General features: G+C 40.9%; 1 pseudogene and 6 gene segments (V, D, J or C); 3 read left to right on the forward strand and 4 right to left on the reverse strand.

Moving 5' to 3' along the window:
- Positions 1–1,920: 1,920 nt before the first annotated feature.
- Positions 1,921–2,511, reverse strand: LOC130184015 (immunoglobulin kappa variable 2D-29-like). The segment is given in 2 exon segments: positions 1,921–2,231; positions 2,448–2,511. Coding segments are annotated over 2 exon segments (363 nt in total).
- A 36-nt stretch (positions 2,512–2,547) lies between these two features.
- LOC130183915 (Ig kappa chain V region 3381-like) lies at positions 2,548–5,474 on the reverse strand. The segment is given in 3 exon segments: positions 2,548–2,568; positions 3,203–3,543; positions 3,651–5,474. Coding segments are annotated over 3 exon segments (453 nt in total).
- Positions 3,899–6,032, forward strand: LOC130183917 (Ig kappa-b4 chain C region-like). The segment is given in 3 exon segments: positions 3,899–3,934; positions 4,203–4,278; positions 5,481–6,032. Coding segments are annotated over 3 exon segments (441 nt in total).
- Positions 6,033–7,043: 1,011 nt separating this feature from the next.
- On the forward strand, positions 7,044–9,319 carry LOC130183918 (Ig kappa-b4 chain C region-like). The segment is given in 3 exon segments: positions 7,044–7,112; positions 7,946–8,021; positions 8,831–9,319. Coding segments are annotated over 3 exon segments (474 nt in total).
- A 1,182-nt stretch (positions 9,320–10,501) lies between these two features.
- LOC130183919 (Ig kappa chain V region 3381-like) lies at positions 10,502–11,258 on the reverse strand (annotated as a pseudogene).
- Positions 11,259–13,660: 2,402 nt separating this feature from the next.
- Positions 13,661–14,620, reverse strand: LOC130183920 (Ig kappa chain V region K16-167-like). The segment is given in 2 exon segments: positions 13,661–13,983; positions 14,091–14,620. Coding segments are annotated over 2 exon segments (414 nt in total).
- A 450-nt stretch (positions 14,621–15,070) lies between these two features.
- Positions 15,071–15,907, forward strand: LOC130183921 (Ig kappa-b4 chain C region-like). The segment is given in 2 exon segments: positions 15,071–15,074; positions 15,311–15,907. Coding segments are annotated over 2 exon segments (426 nt in total).
- Positions 15,908–23,439: the final 7,532 nt, after the last annotated feature.

The raw sequence follows: 23,439 nt of genomic DNA on the forward strand, positions 1-23,439 counted from the left end.
TAGCAGAAGGCAGTTTGTTCGCCGAAGGGCTGGAGAGCAGAACAATAACAAGTATCTGCAGGCAACAGTGAAGCATGGTGGAGGTTCCTTGCAAGTTAGGGGCTGCATTTCTGCAAATGGAGCTGGAGATTTGGTCAGGATTAATGGTGTCCTCAGTGCTGAGAAATACAGGCAGATACTTATCCATCATGCAATACCATCATGGAGGCGTATGATTGGCCCCAAATTTATTCTGCAGCAGGACAACGACCCCAAACATACAGCCAATGTCATTAAGAACTATCTTCAGCATAAAGAAGAACAAGAAGTCCTGGAAGTGATGGTATGGCCCCCACAGAGCCCTGACCTCACCATCATGGAGTCTGTCTGGGATTACATGAAGAGACAGAAGGATTAGAGGAAGCCTACATCCACAGAAGATCTGTGGTTAGTTCTCCAAGATGTTTGGAACAACCTACCAGCAGAGTTCCTTCAAACACTGTGTGCAAGTGTAGCTAGAAGAACTGGTGCTGCTTTGAAGGCAAAGGGTGTTCACACCAAATATTGATTTGATTTAGATTTCTCTTCTGTTCATTCACTGCATTTTGTTAATTGATGAAAATAAACACTTCCATTTTTGAAAGCATTCTTAGTTCACAGCATTTTTATGATATTATATATAGTGGGCTCCAAACATCAGAGAGTACTTTTACAAAATGGGGGAAATAGACTAAAATATTCAAAATTAATGAGAAATAAATTAGAAAACCATAGATAAGCAAATATAACTTTTATGTGTATTGCTTTAATAAACTTGCATTAATAATTAAATATATATTGTTAATATATTAACATTCATCACATGTTTTAAAGATGTGTACAAATACAGTATTCACTGTGGGTATTTCATACACGTTATACGCTTATCTCTTCATATGTCCAGAGGATGTATATATGTGATTATAAAATATTCTCCTATAGGTGACATATAATCCAAAATCCCTCTTGATATAGTGACCTATATGTCCTATTACATCTCTGTATGGGGTCCTTCATGTGTGACCTCTGACCTTCTCTGTGCTGATGTTAGAACATGTGGATGCAGTGGAGAGACTGTCAGCTCTTTTGGATTTTCTCTGTCAAATGAACAAAGTGAAGCATCAACATGTTCACATGACTGCAGCAGTTTTTACTCACTCTTACACTTTCTTTGTAAAATGTGTCTCAGTTTGTTTCATAAACTGCTGTCAAATGTTTCCACAATCATTTAGTGCTACTAGTGTTAGTGTTGGTGGAGTATTTGTTTTATTCACATGTGTAGATGCCTTTGGAAACATTGAAAGTTGGATTGATTTTGTGTCAATGATTATGAATATTGTGTGAGATGTACTACGTCATGGGAGTGAATGGATGTGGCAAAATTAAACATTTAAAGTGCAAAATCATCTGTGTGAAACTATTTTCTTTGGTGCCATTTGGAGATAAATTTAATATTTTACACGTTCTTAGGTTTTGGAATTTGACTTTAACACTTTTATTATTATCAAGTTCTTTAAATGAGATTTTCATTTCAGTTGAAATGTCTCTCATTTTAAACAGTGAGTTTGGTGTTAGTATTGACTGACACCTACTCAGTGTGTTTGACATTATCACATGAGGAATTTAAATGTTCACTCAACAACTGTTACTGTCATAAGTACTGTGTGGTTAAACGTTACTGTTGTAAAGAAATGAAATGACATCCTGACTCTGTGTATTTGGAAACATTAAAGTCTTCATTATCTTTAAAAATAACTTCAATAAATACAGTATTTCTATCAGGGAAAACTTCTTGCAACATGAGAACATGTTGCAGTCAAACCTCTAGTGTTTTAGTTTCAGTGCAGCTGTGAGTCAGATCAGTTCCTCTGAAGCTGACGGAGGTTTTTGTACGACGTTGTATCACTGTGTGAACGGAAAACTCTCATCCTGCTGACAGTAGTAAACTCCTGCATCTTCAGTCTGAACTCCACTGATGGTCAGAGTGAAGTCAGTGTCACCAGATTTACTTCCACTAAAACGATCTGGAACTCCAGAGTAACGGTTTGTATCATCATATATGAGGAGTTTAGGAGTTTCTCCAGGTTTCTGAAGGTACCACTGCATGTCATAAATAACACTTGAACTGGCTTTACATGTGATAGAGACAGTCTGTCCTGGAACAACAGACTGAGATCCAGGAGACTGAGTCAGGACGATTTCTCCTGATGAACCTGGAAAACATGAAGAAGAGGAGAGGGGTTATTGAGACAAATCCAGCTTGGAGAAAGATGATCAACATCCAAACAGAAGAGGATCATTTCTTTAACATGGAGAACAGATGGAAGAAGATCAATGCTGCTTGTCTCAGTGTTTCTCCATCACAGCAGAACATCATTGTGGTGAACCTGGTTGCATCCTGAAGCAAAGTTTTCACAAGAGAGTCTCACCCTGAACAAGGAGCCCCAGGGTGGCCAGCAGTAGAGTCAGAGACATCATCATTGTGCTGCCGGCGTGTCAGTGGCTCTGAAAGGCCTGGACAGCCACTGATCAACACTGGCCTCTTAACGGCTGGGAGCAGAGAGGCAGGACACATATGCAAACACACAGAGTCAGTGAGCTGGAGCTGTCCTCAACACATCATGATGTTTCCCATCAGTACTGAGAGAAATGACTATTTAAATGATCTGTGAAAGGAGGGAATATGAATGCTAAAAATGTAGTTTTAAAAAAGATATTTAATCTTCACAAGCAGTTCAGGACGTGTTAGACTTGTGAGGATATTTGGGTCAATATTCAGCGTCAATGTGCTTTGTGAGGACCAAGACTTGGTTTTAGGGTTGTTGTTTGAATTAAGTCGGCATTAGGGATTTATTTGTGAAGGCTAGAGTAAGGTTAAGGGGTTAGTGAATGTGGGGCCTTGTATTAACACATTTCACTATATGTCTGACAAATTAGTTTGAGAGTTGTTGAGAGTTTAAGTGGCGGTTTGAGACGTATGACTTGGTTTTAGGGTTAGGCATTCTCTTGTGATGATTGAGGTCAAGGTAATGACGGTTCCTCACAAATAATCAAACAGGGTGTGTGTGTGTGTGTGTGTGTGTGTGTGTGTGTCCTCAGTGAACTGTATCAGTCTCTGCAGTTGCTTCCAGCTGCATCAGTCAGTTCAGTTTCTGTTCAGTCTGACTGAGGGAGGTTTTTGTACGACGCTTTTTCGCTGTGTGAACACCCACTGACTGTTGATATAGTGATAACTCTGACAGTAGTAAACTGCTGCATCTTCAGTCTGGACTCCACTGATGGTCAGAGTGAAGTCAGAGTTTGATCCACTTCCTGTAAAACGACCCGGAATCCCTGATGCTCGAGTGGTAGCAGCGTAAATAAGCAGTTTAGGTTTTTCTCCATCTCTCTGTTGGTACCAGGCTAAGTAGTGGTAGCTGCTCCATGTATAAACAGCCTGACTGGTCCTACAGCTGATGGTGACGGAGCCTCCCAGAGCAGAGCTCACTGCTCCAGGCTGAGTCACTGTGACCTGTCCTCTGGACTCTGAGGACACAGAGACAGAAACATAAAGCAGCGTCATGGTTTTGTCGGCTTCATTTCAGAGGGACGGATGTTGATGGAGGAGAGGAGTTTGATTCTCTGGACTTTACCTGTGAAGCAGCAGCAGAGGAGAGTCCAGATGAGGACGGAGACCAAAGTCATGTTTCTGATGAGGAGGATTTCTGTGTCTTCTGTTGTCATGAAGGACAGCTGTCAGTCATCCAGTCTTCAACTCTCAGGACTATAAACTCTCCCAGAGCACTGGAGCATGGTGCTGCTGATGCAAAGTGGCTCTCTATGGAAATGCTCTGACTGACTCCAGCAGGGACTTGGATCACTCTGATCATGCTGTTTATCAATGGATCAATCAGCTGATCAGAGTATTGATCAGGATGTGTTAATACTTATTTCCATGTGGTTTAGGTTTCATGTCTGAGTAACTTTTGTTCTAATTTTGTTTTCTTACATATATATTATATATATTAAAATTGAAGCAAAAGCTTGATTTTTCTGTAAAATGAATTAATGTAGAATATTGTTAATTTTATAATTGTTCTGTGGTCGTCATTTCTCACACCTGCTGAAAAAATATTACTAACAGACTGATTCTGGTGAGTTTGTTTGTTTCAGAGTCAGAGAGCCGTGTCTCTCTACAGTGAGAGGTTTTTGTACGACGGCTCAATGACTTTGTATCACTGTGGTACACGTTTGGTGGAGGAACCAGACTGGATGTTGGAAGTAAGTTAATGTTTTGTATTTTCTATAGATCAATTTTCTACATTTTCATCTCTTACATGTTGAAAACACTAGAGGAAGTTCAAATTTTCTTGTTTCCACTTTGTTTTTCAACATTCAACAGTTTAGTTTTTCCAGATCTGAATCTAACCAGGGTTATACTGATATTTCTTATTCTAAATTTGATAAAAACAACTGAAAATAAAAAGCAACTTAAATGAATGTAATCATTTGATTCAAAGTTTTATAATGAGAACTTGTAGAATTAGTTCAGTGTGACAGAGTCAGAGAGCCGTGTCTCTCTACAGTGAGAGGTTTTTGTACGACGGCTCAATGACTTTGTATCACTGTGGTTGACTTTTGGTGGAGGAACCAGACTGGATGTTGGGAGTAAGTTTTTACACAAATACTAAAGAAACATTAATGTAACGTAATGTTGTAAATTCACTTTCTTAATATTTGCAGCAGATAAAATGATGGTGTTTATTCATCAGACTTTGAGTATTAATGTTTTTATTTCTCCTCCTTCATCATGGAGGTGAACTCAGAGCAGCTTTACTGAACTTTTCTTTACACATTCCTGTCATGCTGAAATTGAAGTTCAACTGTACAAAAGATCAAACTTTAATTATTTTCAAATATGTTTTCTAAAATGTATTTATACATTTAAAACTTAAAAGACATTTAATGAATTAAAATTCACCTCATTTAGATGAGTAATGAAAAATGTTGTCATGCTGCACATTATGTAAAATCTGACATTGCTTCATGCTGTCATACTCTGTGTCCAATGTAGTTTGAAATAACTTCAAAACTTTTTGAAACAATGACTGAATTCAACATGAGGAACATTTGATGGTTGTCAGATTATTTTATGTATTTGCTTGTTTCCTCTGAAAAGTGAAGTTTTTGATTCGAACTTTTTTCATTGTTTTTATGAAAGAGTTAAAAAGAATTGTGCCAAATCTTCTCCTGGTGTTTCCAGTGTAGTTTGATATATTTCAGGTCAAACTGTATGATGATTGTCTCTGTGCTGATGTGCATGAGAGGCTTCTTAAAGGGAAGTGAAACAATGTGAGTGAGTGACTGGTGGAGCAGAAAAACCATCTGACAGAAACTCCTTAAAGGAGGAAATCAACTGTCACACAGTAAAGGTGTCCAGGTGTCTGCTGTTTGATTGACAGATTCTGATTGTTGTCTCCTAGGTGACGCCCGTCCCACCCTGACGGTGCTGCCCCCCTCCAGTGAGGAGCTGCAGCAGGATAAGGTCACAGTCCTGTGCCTGGCCAACAAGGGCTTCCCCTCAGACTGGAGTCTGGCCTGGAAGGTGGAGGGCAGCAGCAGCAGCAGCAGCTGGGAGGAGAGCAGGAGCCCCGGGGTGCTGGAGAAGGACGGCCTCTACAGCTGGAGCAGCACCCTGAGGCTCCCTGCAGACCAGTGGAGCAAGCTGGGCTCTGTGACCTGTGAGGCCACCCAGGGCTCCCAGACTCCGCTCTCAGAGACACTGAGGAGAGACCAGTGTTCCCAGTCCTGACCTGACTCACTGGGACTCTGCTACTGGTTTTACTCTGCTACTGCTCTCAGTCTGCAACAATGTCTCTCTCTCTCTCTCTCTCTCTCTCTCTCTGTCTCTCTCTCTCTCGCTTTCCATAATCTGACCACCTGAACGTTGTTCAATTCATACTGATGTTTTCATAGTTTTAATGTTGCTGATGTTGTTGCTTTACATCAATAAAGATTATTTTCTTCAAATTAAATATTTTCTGTTGATTATTTTATTCCAGCAACAGATGCATTCTCCATATTTCTGTAGCTGCAGGATTGTATCTCAGAGTCAGATGTTGTCTTTACTGATAACACTTTCATTAATGTACTATGGGATTATATTACATGTATTGTAACTTAACTACTAACTATTTGAGTCTAACCTGACAGTCTCTGTGTTCAGCAGTGGTTTCCTAAAGCAGGTAAAAACAAGGTGTGAATGGAAGGATGAAGAGAGGCCATTTCTATTGAATGATCTTAATATGTTATTTACATTAAATACAAAATAGAGTTTTTTACAGAATAGAAATAAATTGTTGATCATAAGCATATGATGATATCACATGAATCTTATCTCACAGTTTTGATTTGAAGTTTTATCGTCAATATTGATAATTTATTCAAAAACACAGAATGAACAACACTAATGTGTTCTAATATTAGATTTTTTACTGTATCATTGTAATGAGTGTTAATTTTACACTTCAATTTCTTGGCTCATTAAATTGATTAAAGGGGTGATTAGTAAGTTCTCTCTGCTGGTGAACATGGTTTCTTATCATGGTGGTGATTGTAGTTTGACAGGAGCTTCGGGCATCGTTACTGTCACTGTTTAGATACTCACTTGTAATGTAAAGTACACCTCTCATTGTTGAGGTCAAGTAGCCGATTATGATCCATACAGAGTATACATTGCATGTGTGTGTGTGTGTGTGTGTGTGTGTGTGTGTGGGTGTGTGTGTTTGTGTGTGTGTGTGTGTGTGTGTGTGTGTGTGTGTGTGTGTGTGTGTGTGTGTGTGTGTGTGTGTGTGTGTGTGTCCTCAGTGAACTGTATCAGTCTCTGCAGTAGCTTCCAGCTGCAGCAGTCAGTTCAGTTTCTGTTCAGTCTGACTGAGGGAGGTTTTTGTACGACGCTTTTTCACTGTGTTAACACCCACAGACTGTTGATGTAATGTTCACTCTGACAGTAGTAAACTGCTGCATCTTCAGTCTGGACTCCACTGATGGTCAGAGTGAAGTCAGAGTTTGATCCACTGCCTGTAAAACGACCTGGAATCCCTGATGCTCGAGTGGTAGCATAGTAAATAAGGAGTTTAGGTTTTTCTCCATCTCTCTGTTGGTACCAGGCTAAATAGTTTGAGCCATAAACAGCCTGACTGGTCCTACAGCTGATGGTGACGGAGCCTCCCAGAGCAGAGCTCACTGCTCCAGGCTGAGTCACTGTGACCTGTCCTCTGGACTCTGAGGACACAGAGACAGAAACATAAAGCAGCGTCATGGTTTTGTCGGCTTCATTTCAGAGGGACGGATGTTGATAGAGGAGAGGAGTTTGATTCTCTGGACTTTACCTGTGAAGCAGCAGCAGAGGAGAGTCCAGATGAGGACGGAGACCAAAGTCATGTTTCTGATGAGGAGGATTTCTGTGTCTTCTGTTGTCATGAAGGACAGCTGTCAGTCATCCAGTCTTCAACTCTCAGGACTATAAACTCTCCCAGAGCACTGGAGCATGGTGCTGCTGATGCAAAGTGGCTCTCTATGGAAATGCTCTGACTGACTCCAGCAGGGACTTGGATCACTCTGATCATGCTGTTTATCAATGGATCAATCAGCTGATCAGAGTATTGATCAGGATGTGTTAATACTTATTTTCATGTGGTTTAGGTTTCATGTGTTTGAGTAACTTTTGTTCTGATTTTCTTTTCTTACATATATATTATATATATTAAAATTGAAGCAAAAGATTGATTTTTCTGTAAAATGAATAAATATAGAATATTGACAATTTTATGAATATTGTTTGGTGGTTGATATTTCTCACACCTGCTAAAAAAATATTACTAACAGACTGATTCTCGTGAGTTTGTTTGATTCAGAGTCAGAGAGCCGTGTCTCTCTACAGTGAGAGGTTTTTGTACGACGGCTCAATGACTTTGTATCACTGTGGTACACGTTCGGTGGAGGAACCAGACTGGATGTTGGAAGTAAGTTTTTACACAAATACTAAAGAAACATTAATGTAACGTAATGTTGTAAATTCAGTTTCTAAATATTTGCAGCAGATAAAATGATGGTGTTTATTCATCAGACTTTGAGTATTAATGTTTTTATTTCTCCTCCTTCATCATGGAGGTGAACTCAGAGCAGCTTTACTGAACTTTTCTTTACACATTCCTGTCATGCTGAAATTGAAGTTCAACTGTAGAAAAGATCAAACTTTAATTATTTTCAAATATGTTTTCTAAAATGTATTTATACATTTAAAACTTAAACGACATTTAATGAATTAAAATTCACCTCATTTAGATGAGAATTGAAAAATGTTGTCATGATGCACATTATGTAAAATCTGACATTGCTTCATGCTGTCATACTCTGTGTCCAATGTAGTTTGAAATAACTTCAAAACTTTTTGAAACAATGACTGAATTCAACATGAGGAACATTTGATGGTTGTCAGATTATTTTATGTATTTGCTTGTTTCCTCTGAAAAGTTTTTGATTCGAACATTTTTCATTATTTTTATGAAAGAGTTAAAAAGAATTGTGCCAAATCTCCTTCTGGTGTTTCCAGTGTAGTTTGATATATTTCAGGTCAAACTGTATGATGATTGTCTCTGTGCTGATGTGCATGAGAGGCTTCTTAAAGGGAAGTGAAACAATGTGAGTGAGTGACTGGTGGAGCAGAAAAACCATCTGACAGAAACTCCTAAAGGAGGAAATCAACTCTCGCACAGTAAAGGTGTCCAGGTGTCTGCTGTTTGATTGACAGATTCTGATTGTTGTCTCCTAGGTGACGCCCGTCCCACCCTGACGGTGCTGCCCCCCTCCAGTGAGGAGCTGCAGCAGGAGAAGGTCACAGTCCTGTGCCTGGCCAACAAGGGCTTCCCCTCAGACTGGAGTCTGGCCTGGAAGGTGGAGGGCAGCAGCAGCAGCAGCAGCTGGGAGGAGAGCAGGAGCCCCGGGGTGCTGGAGAAGGACGGCCTCTACAGCTGGAGCAGCACCCTGAGGCTCCCTGCAGACCAGTGGAGCAAGCTGGGCTCTGTGACCTGTGAGGCCACCCAGGGCTCCCAGACTCCGCTCTCAGAGACACTGAGGAGAGACCAGTGTTCCCACTCCTGACCTGACTCACTGGGACTCTGCTACTGGTTTTATTCTCTTCTCTGTCGCACTGTCTCTCTCTCTTTTATTTCACATTTCAGTAACAATATTTACGACCTTCTCACAGTGTTTCCACATTGTTTCTGTGTTTCTAGAAAATAAAAATCTGTTCATCAAATCATTTTTGTGTCATTGTGACTTTTTTAAATCCACAGAAAAATTGAGGCGACAAAAACATTGTAATTTCTCCATGATGACATCATACAGAATATATAACATTACATAATACATATTCATACTGACTCTTTATTCATTGTGTACATTAGCTCAGTCACAACTCCTCATTATTCTTTAACTGGTACAAGCCAATGATGGAAGTTGCAGTCCATAATTTGTGATCAATAATCAATCAGAATTAATAAGGACTTATTCATGAGTGTAAAGTGTCTCTTCTATATTCATGGCAGATTTTTCTTCAGTATTAACATTTGTAACTAAAACCATTGAAGGAACATTTCAATGAAGAATCATCCAGTCATCTCTTGTTACTGAAGTGTGTCATAGTGAGAACTCTCACATTGTTTTACTCGTAGCTTTTTCTAGAGAATTCAAAAATCCTTTAAATAGAACAAAGAAACTCAAAAAATAAAATGTCATGATTGTGAAACAAGAAGCAACATGTCCTCAGCATGTAGAGATATAAAGTGGATGGAATCTCTCCTTCTAATCTTGGAAGTATGAAGAATTAAAGTGTTACTGAATTAAATTCTCCATGAATCTTTTTTTATTTCAATGATAAAATACTTTTTTTTTGGAACATAAAACATAAAAATTGACTAAAATGTGTCACAGAGGAATAATAAGTAACTTTATATGAAGTAAATTATATCTTATTAAAGTTTTCAAATTTATTTACTCAGTGAATATATTTTAAGTTTAAGAGGAAATGTTATGAGAAAACTCTGTTGGTTTTCACATTATCAAACTTAAACTAAGGTTAGCTTTGATCAGCAGAATGGTCCAAAGCCAATGTTAATGGAAGAATTAACAGAAAAACCTTCTAGATTAAATACAGTATATTGAGAGTTAAAAAGTTCAAAGTAGATCAAAGATAGGCATTTAACTGTGAAGGCTAGGGAAAGGTTAAGAGGCAGTGTGTGTGTTTGTGTGTGTGTGTGTGTGTGTGTGTGTGTGTGTGTGTGTGTGTGTGTGTGTTGTGTGTGTGTGTGTTGTGTGTGTGTGTGTGTGTGTGTGTGTGTGTGTCCTCAGTGAACTGTATCAGTCTCTGCAGTAGCTTCCAGCTGCAGCAGTCACTTCAGTTTCTGTTCAGTCTGACTGAGGGAGGTTTTTGTACGACGCTTTTTCACTGTGTGAACACATACTGACTGTTGATAACATGAAGACTCTGACAGTAGTAAACTGCTGCATCTTCAGTCTGGACTCCACTGATGGTCAGAGTGAAGTCAGAGTTTGATCCACTGCCTGTAAAACGACCTGGAATCCCTGATTCTCGAGTGGAAGCATCGTAAATAAGGAGTTTAGGTTTTTCTCCATCTCTCTGTTGGTACCAGGCTAAAAAGTCTGAGTTATAAACAGCCTGACTGGTTTCTACAGCTGATGGTGACGGAGCCTCCCAGAGCAGAGCTCACTGCTCCAGGCTGAGTCACTGTGACCTGTCCTCTGGACTCTGAGGACACAGAGACAGAAACATAAAGCAGCATCATGGTTTTGTCGGCTTCATTTCAGAGGGACGGATGTTGATGGAGGAGAGGAGTTTGATTCTCTGGACTTTACCTGTGAAGCAGCAGCAGAGGAGAGTCCAGATGAGGACGGAGACCAAAGTCATGTTTCTGATGAGGAGGATTTCTGTGTCTTCTGTTGTCATGAAGGACAGCTGTCAGTCATCCAGTCTTCAACTCTCAGGACTATAAACTCTCCCAGAGCACTGGAGCATGGTGCTGCTGATGCAAAGTGGCTCTCTATGGAAATGCTCTGACTGACTCCAGCAGGGACTTGGTTGTTTGTTGCTGACACATTATTACATGTAAAATGATTCATGTGAAAGGAAAAAATGACAATGGTAATGGTGTAAGTATGACCAGTGATCTGATCAGTACATTGTAAAGAGAGTAGAACCAATACTATGCTGAGATTACAGGTGTGTGTGATGGACATCTTAACTCTGTGTATTTTAAATTAGGTGGTAGTTGCCAGAAAACCTGCTTCAGTTCCTGATCAGATTCTGGGCTAAAAGAGGAGAAAATAATGGTATCACAATATTTTGTAGATTCTCATCTGCGATAAATTCATTTCATGGTGGTGAGTAGAAGTGGGTGGTAACGACTTACAGATCTGTTACATGTTGGAGTAGTTTTAATGCAGCCAACACATTCATTATGTTGCTTTCACTTACTGCTTCATGCACTCATGCACATTCCAGTAAGAGGCTGAGGATCTGCTGATCCCAGGTCTGCTGCTACTCCACTAGGCCACGCCCCTCATGACTCTGTTCTTGCGCTCCATTTCACCATCAGTCATGAACAAGACCCCGATTAAACTACTTTACTAACCCCCACTCCTGTCTTCTAGCAGGGGACCATGGTCTCAGACTTGAAGGTGCTGACTTTAATCTCAGCCACTTCACACTCGCCTGCAATCTGCCCGAGTGCTGAAGGTCACCGTCTCATGAAGCAAACAGAATCACATCATCTGCAAAGAGAAGGGATGCAATTCTGAGGTTCCCAAACCGGACACTCTCATCACTCCTGCTGTGTCTTGAGATCCTGTCCACTGTCACAAACAGCATCGGAAACAAAGATCAGCCTTGACGGAGTCCAACACCCACTGAAAATGTGGGTGTCATTGGCATTGGGTTCATTCTCTTTGCCACACAGGCAGGCTAAGGCGGGGACCTGGGAGAGCTGATGTCAGTCATATCCACATCAAAGAGAAGAAAAGCTAAAGACGGTGGTGTGCTGGTATGTTTTCTTATTAAACTGCTTGATGCTGAAGTTGTTTCTTCAGTCATTACTTTGGTTCTCAAACTCAAGTAGTTACTCTGATCTCTACTTTTACCTGAGTGCTTGTTTTTACAAAGTAACAGTACTTGTACGTGAGTGCAGTTTTTAAATACTACACCAACCTCTGGGACAGAAGTTTTCACTAAAATATACTATGCATTATAAATATACTGAATGTTAAACTGACATTAATCCAATGAAATAGCTATATTTACAACTGAGGTCAGGTTTGTATGTGAACCAGCCTTTGCTGAAGTAGGATTGTTATAGAACCTGGAGGGAATAAAATAAAAGAAATGGTCTGAAGGGCCCTGAGAGCAATGGTGTTGGAGTAGCAGCCGTAGCGAGGCCCAGGTTGAGGATAGATAGGGGCCTTAGCTTTAGGGTAGACAGGAGACTTTGAGGATAGACAGGAGACCTAGGTTGGGGATTGATAGGAGGCTTCTGGACACCTGGCACTACTACTATGCCCTGGCATGCCTGGTTTGGGGAGGGTCCACACGTCCTGAACACCATTGTTCCCAAGGCGTTGATAGGTAAAAAGGAACTATATATGATGATGCACAGGCCCTCTGTCTTCAGTTCACATCTGGATCTGATTTCACTTTTGTTCTTGTGAAAGAATAAATTCTATTGGATTGGACTCTGATCATATCCAGTGACTTCTATTTTGAATCTTTTCTGACTCCAGTAAAAGTGCAGTTTTGTAGAAAGTGTTTGTGAAGAGGTCTAGACTGAAACTGTGGCCCAGACCTGGACTTTTTTTCTACAACACATGGAAGTCATCTTCAGTCACAGCTGGACAGATTTTTTTGTCTCAATTTTATGTAGCAACAGCTGTGAGCAGCAACATGAGTTTTCTGAAGGTCTTCATGTTGCACTTGAACAACACATTAAATGACATGATCTTCCTCAGCAGACTGAGTTTGTCCATTTGTCATGGAATCTTTTTTTAGTTCAAAGTAATGTGGAGAAGAAGTGTCAGAAATAGTCAGAGGAACGACATTTTAACATCTTCATTTCAAACTGTTTAAACTATGTTGTCCATATAAAACAGTGAGTGTATCCAGACGACCTGCTTTGATTACTGATCAGGTTTGAGGCTGGGAGTTGGGAAGAAGATGATGTTGTGATGAATGATGATGTGAATGGTCTTGAGTGGTTGGTATAGATCATGATGGAAGAGACCAGGGGACCAGCGTATAATTAGATACATCATGGATCAAAAAGATACTGATGTCTTGTGAAACTTTATAAACAGATTAATACAGTTGAAGTTGAATGTTGGCTCTGTTTTAGGGTTAGTTCTGATGGTTAGGGTTAGGGAATGTATTATATCAATTAGTGTCCTCGCAAAGATAGAAGTACAAGTGTGTGTGTGTGTGTGTGTTGTGTGTGTGTGTGTGTGTGTGTGTGTGTGTGTGTGTGTGTGTGTCCTCAGTGAACTGTGTCAGTTCAGTTTCTGTTCAGTTTATTGAGGGAGGTTTTTGTACGACGCTTTTTCACTGTGTGAACACCCACTGACTGTTGATATAGTGGAGACTCTGACAGTAGTAAACTGCTGCATCTTCAGTCTGGACTCCACTGATGGTCAGAGTGAAGTCAGAGTTTGATCCACTGCCTGTAAAACGAGCTGGAATCCCTGATGCTCGAGTGGTAGCATAGTAAATAAGGAGTTTAGGTTTTTCTCCATCTCTCTGTTGGTACCAGGCTAAACGGTTTGAGCCATAAACAGCCTGACTGGTCCTACAGCTGATGGTGACGGAGCCTCCCAGAGCAGAGCTCACTGCTCCAGACTGAGTCACTGTGACCTGTCCTCTGGACTCTGAGGACACAGAGACAGAAACATAAAGCAGCGTCATGGTTTTGTCGGCTTCATTTCAGAGGGACGGATGTTGATGGAGGAGAGGAGTTTGATTCTCTGGACTTTACCTGTGAAGCAGCAGCAGAGGAGAGTCCAGATGAGGACGGAGACCAAAGTCATGTTTCTGATGAGGAGGATTTCTGTGTCTTCTGTTGTCATGAAGGACAGCTGTCAGTCATCCAGTCTTCAACTCTCAGGACTATAAACTCTCCCAGAGCACTGGAGCATGGTGCTGCTGATGCAAAGTGGCTCTCTATGGAAATGCTCTGACTGACTCCAGCAGGGACTTGGATCACTCTGATCATGCTGTTTTATCAATGGATCAATCAGCTGATCAGAGTATTGATCAGGATGTGTTAATACTTATTTCCATGTACTTTAGGTTTTATGTGTTTGAGTAACTTTTACTCTGATTGTCTTTTCTGTTATTTAATGAATTGCTGAAAAAGGTAGATTTTACTTTAAAATGAATAAATATGGAAAAATTAGGAATCTAAAATTGTTGTGTTGTGTCATCGTCCTTTTTTAAACAAGCAGACAAAATATTAAATCAGAATAATTTTGGTGAGTTTGTTTGTTTGAGAGGTTTTTGTACGGCGGCTCAATGAGTTTGTGTCACTGTGGAACACGTTTGGTGGAGGAACCAGACTGGATGTTAACTGTAAGAACATTTGTCTCTTTTAATAACTCAATTTCTGTTTCTATTGATTTAATTAATAACTATAGACATTATTGTAATACTTTAGCTGAGATTTGGTATTTAATTTAACTGCAGTGATTTTTCACTGCGTCACAATGTCTTGACACTTGAAACTAAAATCTTCTTCAGATAAACATTTTGTCAGTGAAACAGTTTTCAGGAGAAATATGGGCTGGGAATAAACGTATTCCATACTGAGAAAATATTGTCAATAGTCTTTAAATTTCAGCCCAAGTACTGGGACAAATATTTCTCACATTGTTTTTATTTGATCTTCTCAATGAACTTCATTTTTTATACAATGTGTGGAATAAAAAAACATCACTGTTATATTTAAAATGATTCTGTATGAGTAAGATTCATTTGATGAGTTTCAATGTGTAAATCAGTCGTTGACAAAATTAATTTTGAATGAACAAAGTAGACAGAGTCCATCCCAGTCTTTTGTCTTTTAAAAAAGAAACCTTTCAGACGTTGTACTGAAACCTGTCTGTTGTTACGGTTTAGCAGTGATGCCTGTCTGTTGCCATGGTTACTGGGCTCAGAGAGGGAAGTGAAAATCTGAAGAGCAGTTTCATCCAATCTGAGGACGACCAACAGAAGTAGTTGCCTCCTCTGCTGCAGTCCACAGGAGGGAGTTTAGTTTCATAGAAACTGTGTTACTATCTCTCTCTGCAGTGGGTCGAGTTGCACCCACCCTGACGGTGCTGCCCCCCTCCAGTGAGGAGCTGCAGCAGGAGAAGGTCACAGTCCTGTGCCTGGCCAACAAGGGCTTCCCCTCAGACTGGAGTCTGGCCTGGAAGGTGGAGGGCAGCAGCAGCAGCAGCAGCTGGGAGGAGAGCAGGAGCCCTGGGGTGCTGGAGAAGGACGGCCTCTACAGCTGGAGCAGCACCCTGAGGCTCCCTGCAGACCAGTGGAGCAAGCTGGGCTCTGTGACCTGTGAGGCCACCCAGGGCTCCCAGTCTCCGCTCTCAGAGACACTGAGGAGAGACCAGTGTTCCCAGTCCTGACCTGACTCACTGGGACTCTGCTACTGGTTTTACTCTGCTACTGCTCTCTGTCAGCGACAATGTCTCTCTCTCTCTCTCTCTCTTCTCTCTCTCTCTCTCACTTTCCATAATCTGACCACCTGAACGTTGTTCAATTCATACTGATGTTTTCATAGTTTTAATGTTGCTGATGTTGTTGCTTTACATCAATAAAGATTATTTTCTTCAAATTAAATATTTTCAGTTGATTATTTTATTCCAGCAACAGATGCATTCTTCATATTTCTGTAGCTGCAGGATTGTATCTCAGAGTCAGATGTTGTCTTTACTGATAACACTTTCATTAATGTACTATGGGATTATATTACATGTATTGTAACTTAACTACTAACTATTTGAGTCTAACCTCACAGTCTCTGTGTTCAGCAGCGGTTTCCTAAAGCAGGTAAAAACAAGGTGTGAATGGAAGGATGAAGAGAGGCCATTTCTATTGAATGATCTTAATATGTTATTTACATTAAATACAAAATAGAGTTTTTTACAGACTAGAAATAAATTGTTGATCATCATCATATGATGATATCACATGAATCTTATCTCACAGTTTTAATTTGAAGTTTTATCGTCAATATTGATAATTTATTCAAAAACACAGAATGAACAACACTAATGTGTTCTAATATTAGATTTTTTACTGTATCATTGTAATGAGTGTTAATTTTACACTTTTCCATTTCTTGGCTCATTAAATTGATTAAAGGGGTGATTAGTAAGTTCTCTGTGCTGGTGAACATGGTTTCTTATCATGGTGGTGATTGTAGTTTGACAGGAGCTTCGGGCATCGTTACTGTCACTGTTTAGATACTCATTTGTAATGTAAAGTACACCTCTCATTGTTGAGGTCAAGTAGCCGATTATGATCCATACAGAGTGTGTATACACTGCATGTGTGTGTGTGTGTGTGTGTGTGTGTGTGTGTGTGTGTGTGTGTGTGTGTGTGTCCTCAGTGAACTGTATCAGTCTCTGCAGTAGCTTCCAGCTGCAGCAGTCAGTTCAGTTTCTGTTCAGTCTGACTGAGGGAGGTTTTTGTACAACGCTTTTTCACTGTGTGAACACATGCTGACTGTTGATAACATGAAGACTCTGACAGTAGTAAACTGCTGCATCTTCAGTCTGGACTCCACTGATGGTCAGAGTGAAGTCAGAGTTTGATCCACTGCCTGTAAAACGACCTGGAATCCCTGATGCTCGAGTGGAAGCATCGTAAATAAGGAGTTTAGGTTTTTCTCCATCTCTCTGTTGGTACCAGGATAAACGATGTTTGTTGCTATAAACAAAAACAGCCTGACTGGTTCTACAGCTGATGGTGACGGAGCCTCCCAGAGCAGAGCTCACTGCTCCAGACTGAGTCACTGTGACCTGTCCTCTGGACTCTGAGGACACAGAGACAGAAACATAAAGCAGCGTCATGGTTTTGTCGGCTTCATTTCAGAGGGACGGATGTTGATGGAGGAGAGGAGTTTGATTCTCTGGACTTTACCTGTGAAGCAGCAGCAGAGGAGAGTCCAGATGAGGACGGAGACCAAAGTCATGTTTCTGATGAGGAGGATTTCTGTGTCTTCTGTTGTCATGAAGGACAGCTGTCAGTCATCCAGTCTTCAACTCTCAGGACTATAAACTCTCCCAGAGCACTGGAGCATGGTGCTGCTGATGCAAAGTGGCTCTCTATGGAAATGCTCTGACTGACTCCAGCAGAGACTTGGTTGTTTGTTGCTGACACATTATTACATGTAAAATGATTCATGTGAAAGGGAAAAATGATAATGGTAATGGTGTAAGTATGAACAGTGATCTGATCAGTACATTGTAAAGAGAGTAGAGCCAATACTATGCTGAGATTACAGGTGTGTGTGATGGACATCTTAACTCTGTTTATTTTAAATTAGGTGGTAGTTGCCAGAAAACCTACTTTAGTTCCTGATCAGATTCTGGGCTAAAAGAGGAGAAAATAATGGTATCACAATATTTTGTAGATTCTCATCTGCAGATAAATTCATTTCATGGTGGTGAGTAGAAGTGGGTGGTAACGACTCACAGATCTGTTACATGTTGGAGTAGTTTTAATGCAGCCAACACATTCATTATGTTGCTTTCACTTACTGCTTCATGCACTCATGCACATTCCAGTAAGAGGCTGAGGATCTGCTGATCCCAGGTCTGCTGCGACTCCACTAGGCCACGCCCCTCACGACTCTGTTCTTGTGCTCCATTTCACCATCAGTCATGAACAAGACCCCGATTAAACTCCTTTACTAACCCCCACTCCTGTCTTCTAGCAGAGAACCATGGTCTCAGACTTGAAGGTGCTGACTTTAATCTCGGCTTCTTCACACTCGCCTGCAATCTGCCCGAGTGCTGAAGGTCACCGTCTGATGAAGCAAACAGAACCACATCATCTGCAAAGAGAAGATATGCAATTCTGAGGTTCCCAAACCGGACACTCTCATCACTCCTGCTGTGTCTTGAGATCCTGTCCACTGTCACAAACAGCGTCGGAAACAAAGATCAGCCTTGACGGAGTCCAACACCCACTGAAAATGTGGACGTCATTGGCATTAGGTTCAGTCTCTTTGCCACACAGGCAGGCTAAGGCGGGGACCTGGGAGAGCTGATGTCAGTCATATCCACATCAAAGAGAAGAAAAGCTAAAGACGGTGTTGTGCTGGTATGTTTTCTTATTAAATTGCTTGATGCTGAAGTTGTTTCTTCAGTCATTACTTTGGTTCTCAAACTCAAGTAGTTACTCTGATCTCTACTTTTACCTGAGTGCTTGTTTTTACAAAGTAACAGTACTTGTACATGCATGCATTTTTTAAATACTCTACCCAGCTCTGGGACAGAAGTTTTCACTAAAATATACTTTGCATTATAAATATACTGAATATTACACTGACATTAATCCAATGAAATAGCTATATTTACAACTGAGGTCAGGTTTGTTTGTGAACCAGCCTTTGCTGAAGTAGGATTGTTATAGAACCTGGAGGGAATAAAATAAAAGAAATGGTCTGAAGGGCCCTGAGAGCAATGGTGTTGGAGTAGCAGCCGTAGCGAGGCCCAGGTTGAGGACAGATAGGAGCCTTAGCTTTAGGGTAGACAGGAGACTTTGAGGATAGACAGGAGACCTAGGTTGGGGATAGATAGGAGGCTTCTGGACACCTGGAACTACTACTATGCCCTGGCATGCCTGGTTTGGGGAGGGTCCACACGTTCTGAACACCTTTGTTCCCAAGGCGTTGATAGGTAAAAAGGAACTATATATGATGATGCACAGGCTCTCTGTCTTCAGTTCACATCTGGATCTGATTTCACTTTTGTTCTTGTGAAAGAATAAATTCTATTGGATTGGACTCTGATCATATCCAGTGACTTCTATTTTGAATCTTTTCTGACTCCAGTAAAAGTGCAGTTTTGTAGAAAGTGTTTGTGAAGAGGTCTAGACTGAAACTCTGGCCCAGACCTGGACTTTTTCTCTACAACACATGGAAGTCATCTTCAGTCACAGCTGGACAGATTTTTTTGTCTCAAGTTCACGTAGCAACAGCTGTGAGCAGCAACATGAGTTTTCTGAAGGTCTTCATGTTGCACTTGAACAACGTCTCGTTCGTGTTGAAAACTATTTCAACAAAATTCCACTCCAGCTGTTCTGGAGCTTTGGATTAAATGACATGATCTTCCTCAGCAGATTGAGTTTGTCCATTTGTCATGGAATCTTTTTTGTTCAAAGCAATGTGGAGAAGAAGTGTCAGAAATAGTCAGAGGAACGACATTTTAACATCTGTATTTCAAACTGTTAAAACTATGTTGTCAATATAAAACAGTGAGTGTATCCAGACGACCTGCTTTGATTACTGATCAGGTTTGAGGCTGGGAGTTGGGAAGAAGATCATGTTGTGATGAATAGTAGAATGTGAATGGTCTTGAGTGGTTGGTATAGATCATGATGGAAGAGACCAGGGGACCAGCGTATAATAAGATACATCATGGATCAAAAAGATACGGATGTCTAGTGAAACTTTATACACAGATTAATACAGTTGAAGGTGAATGTTGACTCAGTTTTAGCGTTAGTTCTGATGGTTAGGGTTAGGGAATGCATTATATCAATTAGTGTCCTCGCAAAGATAGAAGTACAAGTGTGTGTGTGTGTGTGTGTGTGTGTGTGTTTGTGTGTGTGTGTGTGTCCTCAGTGAACTGTATCAGTCTCTGCAGTAGCTTCAAGCTGCAGCAGTCAGTTCAGTTTCTGTTCAGTCTGACTGAGGGAGGTTTTTGTACGACGCTTTTTCACTGTGTGAACACATACTGACTGTTGATAACGTGTGCACTCTGACAGTAGTAAACTGCTGCATCTTCCGTCTGGACTCCACTGATGATCAGAGTGAAGTCAGAGTTTGATCCACTGCCTGTAAAACGACCTGGAATCCCTGATTCTCGAGTGGAAGCATAGTAAATAAGGAGTTTAGGTTTTTCTCCATCCCTCTGTTGGTACCAGGATAACAAATGTTTGTTGCTAGAAACTTGAACAGCCTGACTGGTTCTACAGCTGATGGTGACGGAGCCTCCCAGAGCAGATCTCACTGCTCCAGACTGAGTCACTGTGACCTGTCCTCTGGACTCTGAGGACACAGAGACAGAAACATAAAGCAGCGTCATGGTTTTGTCGGCTTCATTTCAGAGGGACGGATGTTGATGGAGGAGAGGAGTTTGATTCTCTGGACTTTACCTGTGAAGCAGCAGCAGAGGAGAGTCCAGATGAGGACGGAGACCAAAGTCATGTTTCTGATGAGGAGGATTTCTGTGTCTTCTGTTGTCATGAAGGACAGCTGTCAGTCATCCAGTCTTCAACTCTCAGGACTATAAACTCTCCCAGAGCACTGGAGCATGGTGCTGCTGATGCAAAGTGGCTCTCTATGGAAATGCTCTGACTGACTCCAGCAGGGACTTGGATCACTCTGATCATGCTGTTTATCGATGGATCAATCAGTTGATCAGAGTATTGATCAGGATGTGTTAATACTTATTTCCATGCACTTTAGTTTTTATGTCTTTGAGTAACTTTTACTCTGATTGTCTTTTCTTGTATTTTAATGAATTGCTGAAATATTTTGATTTTACTTTAAAATGAATAAATATGGGAAAATTAGGAATCTAAAATTGTTGTATTGTGTTATTGTCCTTTTTTAAACAAGCAGACAAAATATTAAATCAGAATAATTTTGGTGAGTTTGTTTGTTTGAGAGGTTTTTGTACGGCAGCTCAATGAGTTTGTGTCACTGTGGAACACGTTTGGTGGAGGAACCAGACTGGATGTTCACTGTTAGAACATTTGTCTCTGTTAATAACTCAATTTCTGTTTCTTTTGATTTAATTCAAAACTATAGACATTATTGTAATATTTTAGCTGAGAGTCACAGTGTCTTGACACTTGAAACTAAAATGTTCTTCTGTTAAACATTTTGTCAGTGAAACAGTTTTCGGGATATGTTTGATATTTCACAAAGAAAAGCTTAAATAACACAATCTCCCAATATATTTTTGAAACTTTAAGCAGTTATCACATGAAGTGGTTGAACTGAGAAAGTGTTTGGTGATATGTGTCAGAGTCAGAGAGGTGAGAGGCTTTCATATGACGGACAGCCACTGATCAACACTGGCCTCTTAACGGCTGGGAGCAGAGAGGCAGGACACATATGCAAACACACAGAGTCAGTGAGCTGGAGCTGTCCTCAACACATCATGATGTTTCCCATCAGTACTGAGAGAGGTGACTATTTAAATAATCTGTGAAAGGAGGGAATATGAATGTTAAAAATGGAGGGTTAAAAAGGTTATTTAATCTCCATAAGCAGTTCAGGACATTTAGACGTTGTGAGGATATTTGGGCCGATCTTGAGCTTCAATCTGCTTTGTGAGGAGCAAGACTTGGTTTTAGGGTTTTTGTTTGAATTAAGTCGGCGTCAGGCATTTATCTGTGAAGGCTAGGGTAAGGTTAAGGGGTTAGGGAATGTGTGGCATCGTGTTAACACACTTTAATATAATTATGATGTCTGACAAATTGAGAGTTGTTCCTCACAAATATAATAATGAAACAGGATATGTGTGTGTGTGTGTGTGTGTGTGTGTGTGTGTGTGTGTGTGTGTGTGTGTGTGTGTGTGTGTGTGTGTGTGTGTGTGTGTGTGTGTGTGTGTGTGTGTGTGTGTGTGTGTGTGTGTGTGTGTCCTCAGTGAGTAGCTTCCAGCTGCAGCAGTCAGTTCAGTTTCTGTTCAGTCTGACTGAGGGAGGTTTTTGTACGACGCTTTTTCACTGTGTGAACACCCACTGACTGTTGATGTTATGTTGACTCTGACAGTAGTAAACTGCTGCATCTTCAGTCTGGACTCCACTGATGGTCAGAGTGAAGTCAGAGTTTGATCCACTGCCTGTAAAACGACCTGGAATCCCTGATGCTCGAGTGGAAGTATAGTAAATAAAGAGTTTAGGTTTTTCTCCATCTCTCTGTTGGTACCAGGATAACAAATGGTTGCTGTTATAAACATAAACAGCCTGACTGGTCCTACAGCTGATGGTGACGGAGCCTCCCAGAGCAGAGCTCACTGCTCCAGGCTGAGTCACTGTGACCTGTCCTCTGGACTCTGAGGACACAGAGACAGAAACATAAAGCAGCGTCAGCGTTTTGTCGGCTTCATTTCAGAGGGACGGATGTTGATAGAGGAGAGGAGTTTGATTCTCTGGACTTTACCTGTGAAGCAGCAGCAGAGGAGAGTCCAGATGAGGACGGAGACCAAAGTCATGTTTCTGATGAGGAGGATTTCTGTGTCTTCTGTTGTCATGAAGGACAGCTGTCAGTCATCCAGTCTTCAACTCTCAGGACTATAAACTCTCCCAGAGCACTGGAGCATGGTGCTGCTGATGCAAAGTGGCTCTCTATGGAAATGCTCTGACTGACTCCAGCAGGGACTTGGTTGTTTGTTGCTTACACATTATTACATGTAAAATGATTCATGTGAAAGGAAAAAATGAAAACGGTAATGGTGTAAGTATGACCAGTGATCTGATCAGTACATTGTAAAGAGAGTAGAACCAATACTATACTGAGATTACAGGTGTGTGTGATGGACATCTTAACTTAACTAACTGTATTTTTAATTAGGTGGTAGTTGCCAGAAAACCTGCTTCAGTTCCTGATCAGATTCTGGGCTAAAAGAGGAGAAAATAATGGTATCACAATATTTTGTAGATTCTCATCTGCAGATAAATTCATTTCATGGTGGTGAGTAGAAGTGGGTGGTAACGACTCACAGATCTGTTACATGTTGGATTAGTTTTCATGCAGCCAACACATTCATTATGTTGCTTTAACTTACTGCTACATGCACTCATGCACATTCCAGTAAGAGGCTGAGGATCTGCTGATCCCAGGTCTGCTGCTACTCCACTAGGCCACGCCCCTCATGACTCTGTTCTTGTGCTCCATTTCACCATCAGTCATGAACAAGACCCCGATTAAACTCCTTTACTAACCCCCAATCCTGTCTTCTAGCAGAGAACCATGGTCTCAGACTTGAAGGTGCTGACTTTAATCTCGGCTGCTTCACACTCGCCTGCAATCTGCCCGAGTGCTGAAGGTCACCGTCTCATGAAGCAAACAGAACCACATCATCTGCAAA

Source organism: Seriola aureovittata, chromosome 16 (genome assembly GCF_021018895.1).
Source record: "Seriola aureovittata isolate HTS-2021-v1 ecotype China chromosome 16, ASM2101889v1, whole genome shotgun sequence".
Lineage (NCBI taxonomy): Eukaryota > Metazoa > Chordata > Actinopteri > Carangiformes > Carangidae > Seriola > Seriola aureovittata.